The sequence below is a fragment of the Diadema antillarum genome, unplaced genomic scaffold (assembly GCF_040938485.1).
Source record: "Diadema antillarum isolate AM-2024a unplaced genomic scaffold, OU_Dant_1.0 seq00000526_RagTag, whole genome shotgun sequence".
NCBI classification, from domain to species: domain Eukaryota; kingdom Metazoa; phylum Echinodermata; class Echinoidea; order Diadematoida; family Diadematidae; genus Diadema; species Diadema antillarum.
The window spans coordinates 1,184,993-1,203,245 of NW_027271478.1; the positions used below are offsets into that span (position 1 = coordinate 1,184,993).

The window sequence follows — 18,253 nt, forward strand, 5'->3', positions numbered from 1 at the left end:
TAGCAGTTATCAAAAATCAGGGTATTATTTGATCAGTTCCATTCCTGAGTAGCTGTAAGTAGTTAATAATTGCAGCAGTTACCAAATTGAACATTATTCTTCCTTTCTATAATACATATCAGTGTGTAATTGTCGAGCAGACTTGAGTAATTTCCCTCGAGGTCATGACCCCTTATGTTTGTATATTCACTGATTGTTGTTGCTGAACACCATTGCATTGGGTAATTTCGCAAGCAGTTTATTGTTTTTTGTTATTTTTTTGACTGTTGAAAATAAACTGAATCTGAAGTTGAAGGGAGGAGGCAATTGCACTAAACCCATTAGCAAAAGGCAGCAATGTACTGTAAATCCAGAAAATTGTTGTATGCATTTTAATTTTTTTATTTTTTTTTTTTGCAGGGCAACCGATGAGGTGTTCCAAGTCCTGGAGGACAACCAGGTGACACTGTCCACCATGAAGGCATCCCGCTTTGTCAAGGCCTTCGAGAAGGACGTGGACTACTGGGAGAGGACGCTGTCACACATCCTGGAGGTCATTGAGATGACGCTGACCGTCCAACGCCAGTGGATGTACCTTGAGGTAAGGAAACCAAACCCATGTCTCGCGGCATCCATACTCTCTCTGATACATTACCTGGCTCTGTGCCAACACTCCCAGCTTACACTCTGCTTGCTCCTGATCTCTTCCCGAATGTTACGATTAAGAGGAAGTTTCTCTACTTTGTAAGCTTTCTCCCACTTTTATACAATCTGCAGACGGCAATGTGCAAAGTGTCAGAACGGCATGTGTCACATATAAAAAGAATTAGATTACCTTCCCCCTCCATGACAGAGAGGCACTTGGATGCTCTTTGATAATTCTATGGCACATCATCCTCCCTCTCAGTAAAGAAAGATTTTCAGTTTAGCCTTTCAAGGTAAGGTTATGACTACTGATAAAATGTTGTTATGTTCTCGATAGTAGTAGAGTTGTAGAGTTATTGCCTTATACCTGGTACTACAATGAACATTTTTTTGTATCAGACCCCCTTGCTGTCTCTTGAGCTACTGTATTTTTTCTTTATCTGGCATGTTGAGCTGATTTCTGAATGAAAGCAGGCAAGGGCCACATCCTTGACACTTTAATTAGCTTAATATAACTTGGGGAAGCATATGTTGCAAGCAGTATGTTGGCACATACATATTTGCAAATATCTTCTTTTAAAGTGCACTTGGTATGACAAACTCCCCATGATCTGTCTTGTCGCCACAGAACATCTTCCTCGGCGAAGACATCCGCAAACAGCTCCCTCGCGAGTCAGCCGAGTTTGATAATGTCAACGCCAACTGGAAGATCATCATGGTCAGATTGCACAAGGACAACAATGCCCTCAGGGGCACGCATCATGAAGGTAAGTGAGCACTTATATTTTCATCTCTTCCTCTGAGTTGAATTGGTACAATGTAGACACTCTTCACTACATATCTATGACTGGTGCAGACCTGGTTTGTGCAAATTGATGTCACTGACACCTGTTGCATTTCATGTATGTTTGATTAAAACAAAAATGACTGTAATCCTCAAGAAGTGATCCTCCTGGGCTGATAACAGAATCTCATTTTTTTTTTTTTACTTGATTTTTTCTCTTTGGGAGAAGGATTAGTTTCAAGTTGTTTTGTGGTTTCTTGTTAATTTGCACTCTGTCTTCACTACATGCTACTTCCGAGACTTAATTTGCAATCCATTGTTTTTGCCTGCGGGGGCCAAGATTCTCTCTTTCCCTCTAGAAGGTGGGATCAATTTGTCATGAATTATTGCTTCTTCTTCTTGTGCACTAGGTTTACTGGAGACCCTGAATGACATGAACAACAAGCTGGAAGAGATTCAGAAGTCTCTCGACATGTACCTAGAGACCAAGAGACAGATCTTCCCCAGATTCTACTTCCTGTCCAATGACGACCTCCTGGAGATCCTCGGACAGTCCAAGAACCCTGAGGCGGTGAGTGACCTGATCAAATTTTTTGAATCTCTTCCTCAAGACCACCACCTCCATGCCATTCAAATTGCTGCCATTCAGGGGCATGTAGCATACATTTTTGACTTAAGAAAACTTGGTATTTCTCATACAGCTTTTTCCTGTGTGAAAGTCAAAGGTGGAATCATGCTATTATACTGAGTTTTCAGTTCTTACTAGATTTTTTCCTCAGATAAGACAGTCTGATGCAGCAGGTTCAAGGTCTTAATCCTTGAATGAGTGAACATCACATTATCTCCTGCTTCTGTCCACCCTTTATCTCTCCATTGTATCTAAAGTTTTATTGAGCTGGTGAAGAGCTTAAAGTCTGAGCAAAAAAAGACAAGAAATAAAAGTCTACATTATCTTTCTGTGACCTCAGAGAACTGGACTGGTTGTGTCAATTGTATCACACATCACAGTATTCATTAGACATTGAAGGCAAATGCTTGAAATTGGTGATATAATGAATCATTCACCATATGTGGCTCACTCTTTCAAATGAATGAAACAATCTCTCTTTGCCTCACAGGTTCAACCTCACTTGAAAAAGTGCTTTGACAACATCAAGACCCTGCGCATGCACAAGATGGGAATCACCCAGAAGTTTGAGGCACAGGGTATGAACTCTGCCGACGGGGAGTATGTGGAGTTCGGTCATCCCGTCCTACTCGAGGGACCTGTAGAGGTAAAAATTTCTGTCTGGAAAATTGTGTGCATGTCTCTCATTTTTGCCTCTAGAAGGATGTTATCTTTTTCTCAATCTCTCATCTTGCATGTCTGCATAATGAGGTATTCAAAATATTTATCAACATTGCATTGAAATTTATGTGTTATCAAGTAATGAAAGAGGTACATGTTTGATGAAAAAACAAATTAAAGCAAATAAAACAACCTATAGTTCCCTCAAGACTTGACTATCTCTAGCAAAGTTATCTATGTGAATGTACTGTGTAAAATGAGCTCAACTTATTTTGTTTCCCCTTCAGAATGCCTTGACAAGCAAAATTACACTATGGTGTACACAAGTAATCTAGATCTAGTTCATCTATGTGTTTAATTGTTTTTTTGATTAATAATTGTTAATAGTGGCCCGATTTATTCTTCTTCTGTTTAATAAGTATGAGTTAGTTTCCAGTCATTGTGTCGTTCATTCATCATGTTTCCATTTTCTCCCATCCATTCATTTTGATACTGTGCTGTAATCATATTGGGTTTGATTCAAGATAAGACATGATAGTTTTGTCTTACATTTGTTCATTTGGAGTCATTGTTGCAATTGCTGGATATCTGATCATATGTTTTTTTGGTTTGCTGTTGTCCAGGCGTGGCTGTGTGACATCGAGAGGACCATGAGGTGGACGCTGAAGGACATCCTGAAGCAGTGCAAGATAGCCCTCAAGAAGAGTCTGAGCAAGAGGGACAAATGGGCCAAGGAGTGGCCGGGACAGGTGAGTGGACACTGTGACTCCAGCACAGTTTAACTAGACAAGGACAAGGTTTTATTTTCTTTCAGGTGTAGAGAGTATGCTGTTTTTCTAGCTCCAAATACTACATGGCTCTGATGTACGTATGAGACAGAAATAGGTTGATATGAGCAAGTATAATGTGCAGACCTGGGTGTAATTTTCTGTGGAAGATTTTTTTTTTTTCAATGCAGTGTAAAATTAGAACTGTGAATAGTTTTATCCTGCGATTTCAGCAGCCTGAAAGATGCTACCAAGTCTTTTGTTTTTTGTTTTTCTCAAAAGGAAATCATTCACGTGAGCTAGCGTGCTGGAGAATCCCTGAAAGGTTATTCCTTTCCTCCTCTTTTCTTCCCTTCCTTTATTTACTTCTTTGTTTCTTCTACTTTTTCCTGTTTTTTTGTCCCTCCTTCTACCCACACCTGCTTCCAATCTGCGTTGTATTCTTATCGAGAAAGCACAAAAATGTAATTTTTGGCTGTATACTGACCAGCTCGTGTCTGCCGTTCCTTTTCCATTCTTCAGATGCTGATAACGTCCAGTCAGATGCAGTGGACGGCCGATGTGACCAAGGCTTTGGCCACGACCAAGGAGAGGGGAGACAAGAAGGCCCTGAAGAGTCTCAAGAAGAAACAGGTGTGTGACATGAAGAGGATTGAGACAGGCACTGTATATGCTAAATATTTCACGAGGTTTTTCTTTTCACGAATTTCGCGAGTTGAATGCTATTCATGAATTTAAAAACATACGAATATAATAGCTCTCATCCAGACATGAATGTGACGTGCACAAATACATTTCTGCTTTCAGTACTGCGCTCCATGATCGTGAATTTAACTACTCGCGAAATTGTTGGAAGTCCCAATTTGCGAAAAATTAGAGTCGCTGAATATATAGCATTAACAGTACCATGCCCAACCTGAAATGACGCATCATGGCAATTTTCCAAGGGATACTTTGAATGATGAGTTTTATCAGTTTGTACCAGTATTCTGTGACCACCATTTGACTTGCCTTTCGATAATCTGAAACTTTCATTGTTGCTTTACTGGTAGACTGTAAAAAGTGACCTGGCAGTGATATTTTATTGAGTTATATGAGAAAGGGATAAATGAGAAAGGGATAATTCAATATATGACACTAAAAATTGCCTTATTTGAGGCATGTTTTTACATTAATTTGCATGTTTCAAAAAAGTGTGCAGCTGTGTGTCATCTGCTCTGTTTGCAATGCAGTCAGAATACCTTGGAGAGAAATCTGCCTTTTCTGTGGTTGACAAAGGTCACCCTGGTTTCACCGCTAACTGATGCATAATCTTACATCACACGCAGGTTTCCATGCTGAACAAGTTCTCCGAGATGATCCGTGGCAGCATCCCCAAGATGCTGCGAGCTAAGGTGGTCGCCCTGGTGACCATCGAGGTCCACGCCCGTGACGTGATTGAGAAGCTGATCAAGGCGGGAGTCAATGACGTGACGGCCTTCGAGTGGCTGATGCAGCTGCGAGTCTACTGGGACAAAGAGATCGACGACTGCGTGGTGAGGCAGACCAACACCCAGTTCCAGTACGGCTACGAGTACCTCGGCAACTCGGGACGTCTTGTCATCACCCCACTCACTGACAGGTGAGGACCGCATCCGAACCCTTTTTGTTATTGTCGTAGCTCTAACAGTCTAGCCCTTCCATAACTGGGCTTTTCCAGGTGAAAGTGTTACCATAGTGTTAAGGTGGGTTTTATTACACTTTTGAAGTTGAATGATGCAGTCATAAAGTTGGATCCTTGAATACTTGATGCAAAGTTCAAATGATTATGTTTGATGTCTGCCCTGCAGAGTTATGTACACATAAATCATCCAGAAATTGCCAAGGTTGTCTCATGAATACCAATTTGAATTCACCATACATGTATGCAAAAGAGCATGTGACACTTAACCTGTTGAGGACAGGCTGATTTTGCTACAACTTGCATTTTCCATAGACACCTGCCTGAGTATGCTTGGGACTCGTATTCAACAGGTTAAGATTATATCAACTAAAGGATTGTCAACATTGACATAGATCAACTTGTCAATTGTTGTCAATCTTTAGCTGGACGTAATCTTAAGTGCCACTTAGAGTTGGAGATGGGTTAGCACACAATGAGTATTAAAAGAGTAAATATTTTGAGAAATGTATTTCACCCTCTCCACCAGGTGTTACATGACCCTGACCACTGCCCTCCACCTCCATCGAGGGGGCAGTCCCAAGGGGCCAGCCGGAACGGGCAAGACTGAGACCACCAAGGATCTGGGCAAGGCCCTGGGGAACTATGTCATCGTGGTCAACTGTTCCGAGGGTCTGGACTACAAGTCGATGGGGAGGATGTTCTCTGGGTTGGCTCAGGTGAGGGGAGCGAAAAAACGACAGGGGATTGTGTCCTGTGCCAAAGTAATATTGAGTACCATGAGTGGTCAATCCCAATCATATGATTTTCATTGGTTTGTATTGATTTGTATTGCTTGTATTGCACTTCTTGCATATTGAGCTGGATGGTAGGATTTGGTAGATACTCAATTATAGCTTCTGCTGAGCCTTTTGATGACGATGATACTAATAGATAATACATCTAGCAATAGTTTGGGGCTTTAGAAAAAAAAACAAGCAAAGTTTCAGGGAAAGGTAAAGATTTATGAAATTCACTGACAGTTTTTGGCAAAATGTGTAGTAACTTTATATGTGACCCTGCACCTCAAAACAAACAAAAAGTTGCCAGACATGAATTTTTAGTTAAGACCATATTCTAAAAGAGCAGACTTTAAGCTTTAAAATTATGTATAACTCAAATCAAATGGACTCTCCTAACCTATCTAAATATTGGAAAGAAAGCATAAACTCAAGAAAAGTGTGAACTGAGAAAAGAGGCTCTGAAGAACAGTGTCTATTCAAGCGCTTAATCTTTACCAAACCGTGCTGGCTGTGCGATAAATGGGACAAAAACAGGAAGTAAACCACCAGAGTAACAACAATGAAGGGATTATCAGATTAAACTGAAATTAAGCATGCCTCATTAACACATATGTTCATAATTAATGCCAACTTTCAAAGTAGTAGCACTATCCTTTCAAAAGTTATTAGAGTTGAAAGTGAAGAGTGTGGACAAGGTTTTTCAGAAATGAAAAAGGGATTCTAAAGACACACCTAATCACACTATTCTACCAAAAATGTTCGAGATAAACTGCTAAAAAAACACACTTTCCTGCCAGTTTTATGATACCAAATTTTAGCATAATGTAAAAGAAGACCCGCTCTTTCAGAAAATATGAAAAAGTCAAGTTCAGCTAAGTTGACCCATTTCACTTATTTTCAGTCTTTACGCAAAATCAGTGTGTGCGACTTTATGTTCGTTTTGAGGTGCACGGTCACATATGTAGAAGCACTATTTAGACACCTGTCACAACTGAAAAGTCCTTTATAGCTTGTAATTGGAAGACAACTTACTCTCTGGCACAATCAAATGATCATTGATGTCTTCTTGTGTCTGTGAGGTTGTTCAGGGACACTGTATATTCATACCCTCTCATTACACTGTTGGTGTATGATGGCCTGTGATTTCAAAGAATGTCATGATGTTGTTTTCGCATTCTCATCCAGACGGGAGCCTGGGGCTGCTTTGACGAGTTCAACCGCATCAACATTGAGGTGTTGTCCGTGGTGGCGCAGCAGATCCTCTCTATCCTGTCAGCCCTTGCTGCTGGCTCCTCCCGCTTCGTGTTTGAGGGGCGAGAGATCAACCTCGTCTGGTCCTGTGGAATCTTCATCACCATGAATCCAGGTAATGACATGCACACAGCCAGAATCTCTATTCTCTCCTTCCCACTCCCCCCCCCCCCACCACTTATGTAATGTCCACTCATATATTCTTTCCAGAGTTGGTTTTAAAAGCTTCATTTTCATGCCATAAAAAAGGCTGTCAGCTCCAATTCGCGAAAGTTTAATGCCGCTAAAATATCATGTTTTGCAGTATTTCATTATCAAGCGAATGAAAGTTTTTGGCCCAAATTTAGTTTATATTTTAAAGCCTGTAATATCAATAAAATAAAGACAAATATAAACACACACACATACACACACACACACACACACACACACACACACACACATGCACACATGCACTCATACACGTAATGCTTTTCAGAAATGAAGAATCATTGATCATAGAGGACAATCTCAAAATTGGTTCATTATTATTTAACCTTCAAGGCATTCAAGTATACCATAAGTTTTGAGGCAAAAGATTATTCATGTTGCCGTCCATCTCAGGGTGTGCTGATGGATTTATCCTGTGTGTCTGTTTCAAGTGTCCCTCTGTCTCATCTATTGTCTCATGTGGATACCCGATTTGATCTATCTTCTCCCCAACAGGATATGCTGGCCGTACTGAGCTCCCAGACAACCTAAAGTCCATGTTCAGACCGATCTCCATGGTGGTGCCCGACTCAGCATACATCGCTGAAATCATCCTCTTTGGTGAAGGCTTCGGAAACACCAGGGTATGTTCTCATGTGGCTTGGTTGATTTCCGTAACAGGATGGGTGCTGTGGTACATTTATTTATTCAGTGTACTTTTTAATTACAACATTTTTGGTATTCTTGAAATAAAGATGTATTCGAAAGTGGTTCAGGTACTTCAACATGGATAATCATGATTATATTTGTCGTCAAGCCAACTGATTGGCAGGATGTGAAACATAAAGTTTGTGATTGACCTACATGTAAGCTTCATGAGTCATTGGCCTTACTTGTTTATTTGTTTTGTTTTGTTTTTTCCAGATGATGTGTCCTCTTGTGTTGATAGGATTTGTGAGCAATTGAATTATGGTCATGATCTGAGACAAATACAAGAAACTATCATATATCCAATGATAACAGGCAACCAAAGAAAAAGCTGTCATCACAGGAAATTTCTTGGTGTATGTGCATTGTTTGCACCTAAGAGCTTGTGCCCTGAAAGCCTTGTGATAGGATGCAATCTTTGAATAATAAAGACATACTGTAAGAAATTTTCTGCCATTTATTTCGGATGCATAAAGCTAGGTATGCTATGGGACTGATTCTAAATCTTTTTATCGTATGTATTCTGCAAGAGTTGTGTGTAAGTGCGCCATTTCTCAACAGGCAGAGGGAAACATTGCAGTAGCTTTACATAAAAAAGTTATGTGTGATACAGTAATTGTAGTATAGGATCTTATCCGAAGCCCATGTCCCCTCTCTTTGCCGTCAGGTTCTAGCCAAGAAGGTGCACACGCTCTACTCGCTGGCTGTCCAGCAGCTGTCGAAGCAAGACCACTATGACTTCGGTCTGCGAGCCCTGACCTCTGTTCTCCGCTACGCTGGGAGGAAGAAGAGGGGATTTCCCAACGTGCCAGATGAAGAGGTCAGTTTCGCCACCTTGAAAATTGTGACGTCATTCTGTTTGATGCTCATAATCAATGTGATGAACAAGAATACTCAATGAGATAAATGAAATCAATTTATCGAGTGAAAATTCATAAAAGTTAACGTTCATCTTATGCCTTTTTGTTGATAATGGGGTTACATTTACAGTGTAGATATATACAAAGATATCTTAAAGCATCAAGCCTAGTGGATACTTTGTACTTTACTATACTGTACTGTACTATACTATTTTTGTACTAGTAGATACTAATCACATAGAACATCAGTAGTTGAAGTAAAAAAGAAAACATCAATTTAAGTGAGGAGAAAATTACTTTGGGCCTGTTGAATAAAATGTTTTACCTGGAAAAACAATGGCTGATTTTTGACAAAATTTTTCCTGTGTTAAGTCAGTGGCATTATCATATTAACCTGAGTTTTCGGTTTGTACCGTAGTTTTTCTCAGATTAAACGTTTTACACAACAGGCCTTTATGTTTCTCCATAGACCTATCTTACTGCAAGTTTTTGAGTAATATAAATGACTCAAGATGCTGCTCATGTATGTGTGACCCTGTTGTACTTTTCCAGTCGACATTTTCTTGTCTCAAGAGAGGGACAGACACGCCCACCTGTGCATGCACAAACACCAACAAACATTTGGAATATTTCCCAAGAACAGCTCCCTTGAGAGTTAATTACCACTGAAACCTTCCCTTCATTCTTACCTCACTATCATCCAGGTGTTGCTGCTGGCCATGAAGGACATGAACGTTCCTAAGATGACCACCACTGATCTGCCGCTCTTCAACGGCATCGTCTCCGATCTCTTCCCGGGTATCGACGCACCCGTCATCGACTATGGCAAGGTATGGCAAACCCTCTTCCAGAGGAATCGCTCTGTTCTCTCTCAGGACCAGAGTTGCAAGAGGCATATCATGACATGACTTTAGGATCTTAAACAACTGCATAGACAGTTTGCTACAGATTGTCTTCAATTTATTCCAAACCTGCTATCTAAAGGCCACTGCACACAATACAGCTTTAGATCACACAGTGGCCTTAGGAATTTCTGTAAAACATGATATATTCGCAACATTATATATTCGCGGCATGAAATTTTTGCGAATTGGAGCCAATGGCCTTTTCCATGGCATGAATTTTTTCGCGAGTTGCCATTGACATTCAATGCATATAGTGTAGACATGAACTTCCATGTGCATTTTAATTTTGCGAATCTTGGCTCTCGTGAAATTCACGAAATTAAAATGCATGTGCATATTCCTCGTTTTACAGTGTGAGAATTTGATAGGTAAAAAAAAAATTTCCAGAGTTCAACAAGAATAAAGTGACATCACTGAAGTTGAACTTCTTTCCTATGTTTAAAAACAATATATTTCTGATAATTTTGTGTTTTCTTGTATGATGATATAGATGAAGGCGGTGATAGAGTCAGAGCTCCAGAAGGCCGGCTACCAGCCCATCCCCTCCACCATCCTCAAGGTCATCCAGCTCTACGAGACCAAGAACTCTCGCCACTCTGTCATGATCGTCGGCAAGACCAACAGCGGCAAGACAGTGTCGTGGCGCATCCTCCAGTCCACGCTGTCCAGGTTGAAGAAAGAAGGAGACGACAACTACAATCTCGTCAGGGTACGAATGTGAACGTGACTCTCTTACTAACAGAGGAACATCATATATTACATTTCATTTATGACATAATTAATCTTATGTAAACAATGCAAATGTTGTATGGTCCTTCCAACCATTCAGAATTTCGAGGAAAGAATCTGAATTTTGACAATTCCCAGCTCTTGTTTCAAGTGGAGTTTCCTATTTTTCTTGATCATTTTATTACACACTTCTAACTGCTCTTTCTTTCCTACTTTTGAGCCAAATCATCCCTATTTTTCAGTAAGAAGGGTGGGGAGTTTTGGATGTGTTGCATACCACTGTATGCACTGTTCATTCAATAAATAAGGAATTGTTAGCCAGGTATATACGTGCAAGTGGCAAATTTGCAATAGAGTCCTGAAGCAACCAAGTCATTATCATCCATGTTTTAGAAGCAAATTTGGCGATTCTCCCCTCCCTCCATGGAGATGGTGTACATCGCATTTGTGGTGCGATGTCTATTCTCAGGCTTTGTGATGATTTTTTGAATAATCAGCCAATAAAACTCTGCAAAAGTAAAATCATTACAAAATATGCAGTGTGATGTATATTAAAGGTGTAGTGTATAACACAGGCGTATTACATTTGTGCTGTGTTTCCCGTGATACCACCAAGTTTTGAGATGGCAGACAATTCTCCAAGTATCCGCAGATATCCTTCCGCAACTGCATGCTGAAAATAACAATGGTTTCTCATTCTAGAGTAAATCTTGAAAGTCCTAGTTCACAGTTCAACAAATGTCTTTTTTTTTTCTTTTATTCTTGTATGATATTAGTTGACCTATTTTTAGCTCACACTTTTCATTGAATCTTGACCAGTCAGTAAAGGATAAGCACTGCACTGTGCATGTATTATCTTACTGAACATTATTGATAGAAAATTATCTTTGAAGTAGCTAATTAAAACTAACATGACTGTTTGTGTATGACTGAAGCTTTAACGTTTTTGTGGGGTGATGTTAATCTGACCTGTTCAGGAGTTCCCCATAAACCCCAAAGCCTTGTCACTTGGTGAGCTCTATGGTGAATTTGACCTCAACACCAATGAGTGGACGGATGGAGTCCTCTCTAGCGTCATGCGCCAGACTTGTGCAGGTTGGTTTGTTTGTTTTTTCCATGTTTTGTCTGTCTGGTATTTAAACCTGAAGGCGGTGTAAAGTATTTCGAGATGTAACATGAATCAGAAATGCAAGAAATTGTTGCATTTTTTTTTTTCACTTTAAAATCTCCAAAGAAGACTTTGTGCCATAATACTCTCCTCTGTTCGGCATTTAGACTGTGTTATGAGCATTATTGTCCCGTCATTTTCCTCCAACTACTGGGAGATGTAGAACCCTCCTCATTATTCGATGTCTATATGAAGGTCTATTTTGCAAAATTACAGTTAAAGAAAAATATTGCATGTATTCTCCACTTGACCTGCCCCTTTTTAAGAAAAAAAAAGTCACTGCTTTTGAATTATGAAATAATAAAGATTATGAAAATTCATGCAACAACTTCAGGTGTTATGTGCCTTCTCTTTTTGTGCCATTTTGAAATGAAATTTATTCTGTGGTTTACAAGCAAAATTTAGAAAAGAGAGCAAAAAATTACAAAGCTGTAGTTTGGCAATCTGTGTAAGGTGAACTAACACGAAATAAACCGACTTATAATCACTTTGCTTTCCAAATGTCATCTTATCTGTCTTCCCTTCCTTACAGATGAGAAGCCAGATGAGAAGTGGTTGCTGTTTGATGCACCCGTTGACACTCTGTGGATTGAGAGTATGAACTCTGTCATGGACGACAACAAGGTTTTGACCCTCATCAATGGTGAACGTATCGCCATGCCCGACCAGGTACATTTCCTCTCTACTCCTGTATTACAGTTCAGTTGATATTTATATCAATATCAATTTTTCTCACCATGACAATTTGACAGTTTCATATTTATGTCATTGAAAGTTACTATTTCATAGATAATGATTAAACAATATGTAAAACAACCCATGTACAGTATGGAACATTTCCTTTTATGTAGGAGTATGAACAATGTAAGAAGAAGTGCCTATATGAGCCTTTCCTATTTTGATTTAAACCATTTTGCATTTCTCATGTTCTATAAATCTCCTTTCTAGACTCGGGCCCACAATATTTTGTAGACTGGCATATTATTCTCATCTTGCCATTTATAATACCATTAAGAATTATATGGCTTATTTGATATACTTAGGGACAATTAGTTTGTTTACAAAATTGTACTGAGCAAAATTAGTTCACAGTATGAGCCTATTTAAAAAAAAAAAAAAAAAATCTTCTTCCTCGTTAACAAATACACTTATGAAAGTACATGAGCACTGATGAGGGGAAACTGTTAATCATGAATGTCTTAATCTGTCAAGCATTTATTCATGTGATTCTTAAGGCCAGTTACGAGCTCTCTTGTCATGGATACTGGCTTAACTACAGCATTTTATTTCCTATCACCAAGGTGACACTGTTGTTTGAAGTGGAGGATCTCGCCGTTGCTTCCCCAGCCACTGTCAGTCGTTGTGGGATGGTTTACACCGACTACGCCGATCTTGGATGGCAGCCCTATGTTACTTCTTGGCTTGCCAAGATCAAGGACAAGGTAGACATTAGTAGTTAATACTCCTGTTTCTCTGCATACCTGCTCTTCTAGATCACTCCCCCCCCCCCCCCATTTTTATTTCATAGTCATTCACTTATTGGTTCATTGATATATTCATGTGTGTGTCGTCTTGAAGGAAGCAGTTCTAGACAAGGTTGTTCATGTATCGATCAAGTGCAACCAAAAGTTATGATCTGTTTTGCAACACATGTGTCTAAATTTTTACTACGTATCTTTTCTTACATCCAGACTTTATTGTATTATGATAAAGAATGTATTCAAACAAAAATCACTACTACTTCAGCTAAGTTCCATTGATTCAATACTTCATTATGCTTTCATGAATACATTTTGTCATTGTGTATTCAATTTGTCGGTCAGTCAACATCACGGCAGTCAATATTATTTGCTTTTGGATTTGACACATTACTTGCTTTGTTTGATGGTTTGGAAGTGTGATTCTAACTGTGTTGTAGTCTATGCGATGACAAGTTTCCTTCAAAATGTAGTAATGACATTCAAGCTCTCTTTCTTCACACCCTTCCCTTTCCAGCAACAACAAGACATCATACAGCACCTGTTTGACAAGTACCTGGTCAAGATCCAGGACTTCAAGAAGCAGAACTGCAGGGAGCTGGTGCCGATCTCCGAACTCAACGGCGTCGTATCCTTCTGCAACCTGTACTCCGCCATGGCCACTGAGCAGAATGGGGTGAGTCAGGGCACGCAGTGACAAGAACATCGGATTACTGTGCCCCATTGCTTGTGGCGGGAAAATTGTCATGAGTGCAAGTAGATTAAAATGCAGCGTAGTTCATAAAGTTTGAAGATCTGAAGTCATGTGATTTTTTCATGGGGCAGTGTATCCCCATCGATTTGATGACAGGCCATCTCTACTCAAACAGGTGCTTTGAGATTGGTATGTAGATGTGATGGAAGTAGTGTTTGTGAAATTCTTTACATGGTCGATGTTCGATAGATGATTGCGAGTTCAAATTTTTAGCACAATGCTGGTTTACGGGAAAAGTTTCAAATACTGCCTATGGTGACATGCAAACAATAAATCCTCCAAAATTGTAGAGAAATCAGACGCATAAGAATGTGATCATAAGCACATTAGCTTACTATCAAAACGTTTCTCAGTGTCTGTACAATTGCAAGCAAATTTTACTAATCTTGTGCTCTTAACTGCTCGTATCAAAAGGAAGCATTAAAGACAGAATTGGGCACAACTTGACAGCCCCACACTAATGTGCAGCGTAGAGGACAGAGCCAGGTGATGATAACTGATCTCCTCAGCTTTTTACATCTCCTCTCCAACTTCCGGATCACGAGATTGGATGGATGGATGGATGGATAGAATGATGGATGAATGAATGAATGAATGAATGAATGGATGGATGGATGAATGAATGAATGAATGAATGATTGAATGAATGAATGAATGAATGAAAGAAAAATAGCCTTCATGAACGGAGTATTTACATCACTACCTTATTCATCTCAGGTGAACCCACACGACAAGGAGAACTACGAGCGCATGATCGAGCTCTGGTTCCTCTTCTGCCTCATCTGGTCTGTCGGCTGCGCCGTCGACGAGGACGGCCGCAAGAAGCTCGACAACTACATCCGGGAGATCGAGGGCACGTTCCCCAACAAGGACACCGTCTATGAGTACTACGTGGACCCCAAGGGCAAGAGCTGGTCTCACTGGGAGGACAAGCTGAGGAGTGGCTGGCGGTATCCCAACAAGTAGGTGGCTTAATTGCACGGAGGTAGCCCACCGCTCTTAATTTTAGCAGTGTGGTGGTTCGAAGAAGTTGGGGCTTGACTGGTACTAGGATGATTGGGAGTTTGAACACTGACCTCAGTTCTTGTTTCTCTCCTGCTATGACCACAATTATTTAAATCTCATTCACTTGAGCAGACAGAGAAACTGTCTAGCAAGTTATGATGTGGCTTGGGAAGATAGAATAACTAATGGATGTAAAAATGTGAATGTTACTTATGACATCAATTCCTTCAGAAAGTATATATACCTCTTTGATAAAATGGAGTGTTTTCAGCAGGCAAGATTTATTTATACCTTCCATGATGAGAATTAGGTGTGGTTTTTCCTTATTAAATATAATTCCCTCAACTAGAATATATGTGATGTCTACGTTAACAAGATCAAACCCTTAAAAACTTATATAAAAATGACTCTATGCTCTGTACTGAACCCTTGTATGTTCAAACAGGTGATCATCCAATTAGGTGTAGTCAGAATAATTCACCAAAGTTTAGTTTTAGAGAGGTTAGGGGGAAAAAAAATCCTTTCATATGCATCTATAATCAGTCTACCAATGAATGACATCAAAAAAAATTCTCATTGTGATCTGTATTTTTGCTGTTTCCCTAGTGCACCCTTCTATAAGATCATGGTCCCAACGGTGGACACAGTCCGGTACAACTTCCTGGTGCAGAGTCTGATTCAGACCGAGAAGCCCGTCCTCCTCGTGGGACCAGTTGGCACGGGGAAGACCTCGATCGCCCAGAGCGTCTGCTCCAAGCTGGACCCCCAGACCTACAGCGTGCTGACCATCAACATGTCCGCCCAGACCACGTCCAACAATGTCCAGGACATCATCGAGAGCAGGGTGGAGAAGAGGACCAAGGGTATGTTCCTCAGTGATTGGGGGATTACTTTTGGTCAGGAATATAGAGAAATAGAGATGATATTTGTTTTAGCTTCATGTAACAACACTGACATCGATAATGATAAAAATGATAAAGATGATGATAATGATGGCAATTTGGGATATTATGTTGGGCAATCAAAATAGAGGAAATAGGGATGATGCTCATGTTTGGTTTTGTATAACAGTGCTGACCTCAGTAGTGATGATGGTGATGACGATTTATGACGATTATGATTGATGATGATGATGAGGAGGAGGATGATGAGGATGATGATGATGATGATGATGATGATGGTTGTGATGACAATGCCTGCAATGAAGGTGACGATAACGATGCTAATGATGTTCATAATGACAACAGTGATGATGATGATATTAGTTATGACGTTTCATTTCAACAAAAAAAGAACCTATCTCATGCATCTTTCTGCCATGTTGAAATAGAGATGGTGCGTATGTTTGATATTGTGTCAAGATGCTGACATCAGTAATGATGATGGTGATGATGATTTGTGACGTTTATGATTCATGATGATTTGTGAAGTTTATGATTCATGATGATTTGTGAAGTTTATGATTCATGATGATTTGTGACGTTTATGATTCATGATGATTTGTGAAGTTTATGATTCATGATGATTTGTGACGTTTATGATTCATGATGATTTGTGAAGTTTATGATTCATGATGATTTGTGAAGTTTATGATTCATGATGATTTGTGAAGTTTATGATTCAAGATGATTTGTGAAGTTTATGATTCATGATGATTTGTGACGTTTATGATTCATGATGACGTTGATGGTTGTGATGACAATGCACGCAATGAAGGTGACGATAACGATGCTAATGATGTTCATAATGACAACAGTGATGAGGTTGATGATATTAGTTATGATGTTCCATTTCATCAACGAAAAAAGGACCTATCTCATGCTTCTTTCTGCCATGTACCAACCATATCATTGGTTTCTCATTGTGACTCATTCCAACCTTCAGTAAGAGAATATACATGTCTATCTCCTATAGTAAGAGCAGTCACATCACTTTGAGGTTGATCATGATAGTTTGCTGTTGTGGTGCTTCCCTTTTCTCTCCCCAAAATTTACCGATGACCTTCTCATCAATTCAAGGTGTTTACGTCCCGATCGGGGGAAAGAAACTGGTCACCTTCCTGGACGATTTCAACATGCCAGCCAAGGACACGTTTGGTTCCCAGCCCCCTCTGGAGCTCATGAAGCTGTGGGTTGACTACGGCTTTTGGTACGACCGACTCAAGCAGACCACCAAGTACATCAAGGTACAGAATTCAAAGCTGGTATTGCTTATTAGTATCAATGTATAGGTGATATGACCGTGAGAAACTATCTTTATGTATTTGTACAGATTCATAGGTAATATGGGAAACTATTGTGCATTTGTATCGATGCAGAGATACAATGAAATGTGATGATGAGAAACCACTGTGCATATGTATGAATATGTATAAGTAATGTGATAATGCAAAACCCATTGTGCATAATTGTTTACTAGGTGTTGAGGAAATGTGATAATTTAGAGATCATTGCACATTTAAGTCGATGCATATTAAAGTAATCTGATGATGACAACCTGTTTTGCAGCTTCTTAGGAATATACAATAGGTACAGTTCGACCTCGATTATCCGGCCTCCTTTTATCCGGAAATCTCTATTATGCGGACGTGTTCACGCAGTGAAGGACTCTTTTTTTTCATCCAAAAATTGAGAATAAGATAGAGACTTTAACATCTTTTCATGGGTCTATTTCACTAATTTCATAAGATGTACGTGATAGGTTTCTCAATGCATGTTGTATCTAATGAGGTAAAACATGTATGATTTTCACATAAAGATATCGTCGCTGGGGTGACAAGACCTTGTATCTGAAATTTTGGTGAAAATGACTTTTTTGGATTAGTGGTCAAATAATGGGTTAAGTGATGTCCTGTCCAAATAACAACTGTCTTACTCCAAAAATGAAGTCACCACGGCATGTCATAGGAAAGGCTTTCCCATTCGCTCTAGTGCTTTGGCCGCCATGATTTTTGGCTCTCCTGAACATTTGACATTTTGTAGATATGAGGTCTTGTCGCCCCAGCGACGATATACTTTATTTTTGTGAAGAAGGAACTACAATTTTGCGCAGGCTAGCATAGATTACACCACCGTTGCGGGGTACACTACCTGCCTAGCTGTCAGTGCACTGGGACGTCAGCTTGGACGGCAGTTATATACATTGACATTGTGTCTCCCATATCCGGCCAATTCGCTTATCCGGATGAGCACCGGTCCCGACATGACCGGATAATCGAGGTCGAACTGTAATGTGATGTTGAGAAACCATTGTGCATTTGTATAAATGCATGTCCATTTATTATTATGAAACCATGTTTACA

At 39.8% G+C, this 18,253-nt stretch overlaps 1 protein-coding gene across 1 annotated transcript in view; it reads left to right on the forward strand.

Moving 5' to 3' along the window:
- The window catches only part of LOC139734432 (dynein axonemal heavy chain 2-like), an 80,045-nt gene that overhangs the window by 23,951 nt on the left and 37,841 nt on the right, over positions 1-18,253 (forward strand). Inside the window, exons 27-46 of the mRNA XM_071645218.1 lie at positions 400-580; positions 1,253-1,391; positions 1,819-1,979; positions 2,527-2,682; positions 3,320-3,445; positions 3,986-4,096; positions 4,792-5,084; positions 5,653-5,842; positions 7,091-7,271; positions 7,862-7,989; positions 8,721-8,873; positions 9,618-9,743; positions 10,309-10,527; positions 11,525-11,642; positions 12,248-12,384; positions 13,017-13,157; positions 13,711-13,869; positions 14,665-14,909; positions 15,559-15,815; positions 16,971-17,137. Of these exons, the coding sequence (XP_071501319.1) occupies positions 400-580; positions 1,253-1,391; positions 1,819-1,979; positions 2,527-2,682; positions 3,320-3,445; positions 3,986-4,096; positions 4,792-5,084; positions 5,653-5,842; positions 7,091-7,271; positions 7,862-7,989; positions 8,721-8,873; positions 9,618-9,743; positions 10,309-10,527; positions 11,525-11,642; positions 12,248-12,384; positions 13,017-13,157; positions 13,711-13,869; positions 14,665-14,909; positions 15,559-15,815; positions 16,971-17,137 (3,388 nt within the window). The remainder of the gene's footprint in view (positions 1-399; positions 581-1,252; positions 1,392-1,818; positions 1,980-2,526; positions 2,683-3,319; positions 3,446-3,985; positions 4,097-4,791; positions 5,085-5,652; positions 5,843-7,090; positions 7,272-7,861; positions 7,990-8,720; positions 8,874-9,617; positions 9,744-10,308; positions 10,528-11,524; positions 11,643-12,247; positions 12,385-13,016; positions 13,158-13,710; positions 13,870-14,664; positions 14,910-15,558; positions 15,816-16,970; positions 17,138-18,253) is intronic.